Source organism: Sinocyclocheilus grahami, unplaced genomic scaffold (genome assembly GCF_001515645.1).
Source record: "Sinocyclocheilus grahami isolate Dianchi unplaced genomic scaffold, SAMN03320097.WGS_v1.1 scaffold127.1, whole genome shotgun sequence".
NCBI lineage: Eukaryota > Metazoa > Chordata > Actinopteri > Cypriniformes > Cyprinidae > Sinocyclocheilus > Sinocyclocheilus grahami.
This window is the reverse complement of record NW_015505306.1, coordinates 1,081,518-1,084,391: the sequence shown is the minus strand read 5'-3', so window position 1 is coordinate 1,084,391 and position 2,874 is coordinate 1,081,518. Positions and strand designations below refer to the sequence as shown.

At 33.8% G+C, this 2,874-nt stretch overlaps 1 protein-coding gene across 1 annotated transcript in view; it reads right to left on the bottom strand.

Moving 5' to 3' along the window:
• Positions 1-2,874, bottom strand: part of LOC107590387 (guanine nucleotide-binding protein subunit alpha-13-like) — a 36,827-nt gene that overhangs the window by 20,711 nt on the left and 13,242 nt on the right. Inside the window, exon 2 of the mRNA XM_016279110.1 lies at positions 1,445-1,671. Within this exon, the coding sequence (XP_016134596.1) occupies positions 1,445-1,671 (227 nt within the window). The remainder of the gene's footprint in view (positions 1-1,444; positions 1,672-2,874) is intronic.

Sequence of the window (2,874 nt, the reverse complement as noted above, 5' to 3'; positions counted from 1 at the left end):
CAGCTTCTCACTGACAACATAACGCCGCTCGCATCATTCACAGTCGGGTTATTAGCAGAGAACACAGAGCAGGTCTTGAATTTCAGGCGCAGGATTGCGGCTATTACCGTAATAATAATTCTACTCATTCCGCAGGTTCCGCGCTTATAACACGATGACGGAACTTATCATTTGCACGTACTTTTGAGTCTTGAGAACTCATTTTCTGTGCGCCCACAGATCGCGATAAGCAGAGTGACAGATTTCAATAATTATTCAAGGAGTTTGCAAATGTGATATTGATTTAATACAACAGTTCAATAAACACATACTGCCTGATTTTGATTTTAAAATACTGCTCTATTTCATCAACGAAAATAGTTCCAAATAAAGTAACAGCTCAGCCACTGCGCATCTCTAAAAGCAAACACAGCGGTGTTTCATTCATGAATGAGTGCATTTTTTAATGAATCTAGCGAGTCAGTGATTCATGATTACCCATTCATAAAAGACAGTCACTTGCTTCATTCCTGAATGAATTAGCCGTTCAAACGAATCAATTGAATGAATATTTCAGTGATAAAATCCGTGATTTGCCGCCATTTGCTGGTGATTTCAGTTTCATTTTTAGGTATAATTGCAGTTATTTAAATCATTTAATATTTCAATTTGTAATTTTCTAAATTTAATTTAAAACATTAATCTCCACATGAATTTATGAATGTAATTGCACTCATGCCACCTCTGAGCCTCATTGAATGTCTGAAAATGTACCTACAAGCCACTTGTGTTCTTTTTGTGCCACCTGTGTAGTACAAATAAATTTTTCATTAATACTAATTTCATTTAATTTTTACACCAGACATATATATCGGTTCAAAATATCGGTTATTGGTCTACTTGATCTGTAATAATCGGTATCGGCCTTGAAAAACACATATCGGTCGACCCCTATTTCATTTGATTGGTAACTTATTCTTATTCTACTTATTTTTATTCTGTTGTTTTAATTAGAAATGTTAAAAACGTATAAATATATATTTTTTGAATTTGACATAAAAGATGACATACTTTTAATAAAGTTAGAAAAATGCCATTACAAAGGTAAAAACAAAATTCCCTGTAAATAACTTTAAGGAGTCAAATATCACCTCATAATGGGAAGGTTAATTTTTTTATTCAGAATTAGAAGGTGCGCCTAAATTTTTGACCGTGCTCCTACATTTTTTAATTAGAAGCACAAGCGCTCCTAAAAAGAAAAGTAAGAGTAGAGCCCTGTGTAACCAGGTAAGGACATTTTCAATGCCAGCAAAACACATTTTCTGCTCAACAACTGTTACAATCCCACTGCCTGCCTAATATTCAGTTTCACTCAAAAAAGCATCACATTTACAGAGTGATTTAAAACAGAAATGATTTACAACTTCAAGTCATCTTTAAAGAGAAATACAGTTGGGAAACTCACCAGCTGAAATTCCCTGCGCCGGTCATATGCGTTCTGTATGCCGTTGTCAGTCCAGAGGGCACGGATTGAAGGCACGTACTGCAGGAACACTTTGGTCTGCATCATCCCTTGCGACACCATGGCTGATCGTGTGTCAAAAGCCATCATGATGTCTCCATGTGCCTGGTTTGAAGGGTCTCCCCATGGGATATGCAGCTTTTCTCGGGCATCCACAAGCACTCGAACACCTGTGATGGCAGCAATAAGAAGAATATAATGTAAATATTAAATATGATATTGTGTACACAAAGTTCAATATGATGCTTTTTTGAGTGTAACAAAGCAAAAAACATTAGACGCCAGTTTTTTTCAACACATGGGAAATTAGGATGCACACAATAACACAAAAAGGACATTTTATCACAACTTTATAATTTATCTATCGTAATAATTGACAAGTGGTCTTTATGAAAGTAAGCATTACAACTGTGCAGTGGCATGCTAGTAAGGCTTGTGGTTTTTCTTGGTTTTATATATATATATATATAAAACCAAGAAAAACCACAAGCCTTACTAGCATGCCACTGCACAGTTGTAATGTAATATATATCTAAACTTAACATTGCATTTAAAGGAACAGCAGCAGCAGGTGAACTAAAAGACATTTCCAGTGTAGACACGTGTATTGTGTAAATACTAGAGGACTGCAATCTGATTCAGCATTACTAATGACTTAGAGCTGCAGAAATCCACAGAAAGTATCACAGATTTCCTCAAAATTCAAACACATTAGTTTTAAAAGACAGTATTTAAACAAGACAAACATGCTTTGAGTCTTGTTGCCAGAATTTTTTTTTTTTACAAAAGCTATTTGGCCTTTTGCCTTTCTCTACTACATTCCTGTAGTTCAGTTGAATAATTCGTTAAAGTGAGTGATCAGATCGCAAGTAGGGATGCTCCGATCCACCTTTTTCGCTTCCGATACCGATGGTTCAGTATTGGCCGATACCGATTCCGATCCGATACCAGTGAAGTTTTTTTTCCCTCATTTAAATAAATTTAGAATTTATATATCTCTGTGTGTGGAACTGATAATCATTCTTTCACAATCTACTAGATACAGACTACTTCATTATAAAGAAAAATAAAACCAATATGAAAAAATATAGGCCTATGTATATTTATAATCTATGACAAAAATTTATCATAAACTAGGTTAGTGGATAATTCGGCAGCAAAAGTTATTCTAGAAAAATCAGTGCACAATAATTTTAGAAATCCAAACATTTAGTGAAAAACAATATTTTGTGGGGAACAAATAAAAGTGCTAAATATGGTAAAATGTTACACATTGCTATTTGTATTATTATAAAATCCATTTATTAAAAACATTCATGAATGTATTTATATATAAGTATATACTATAAAATTACAATACATTTATTTTAAAA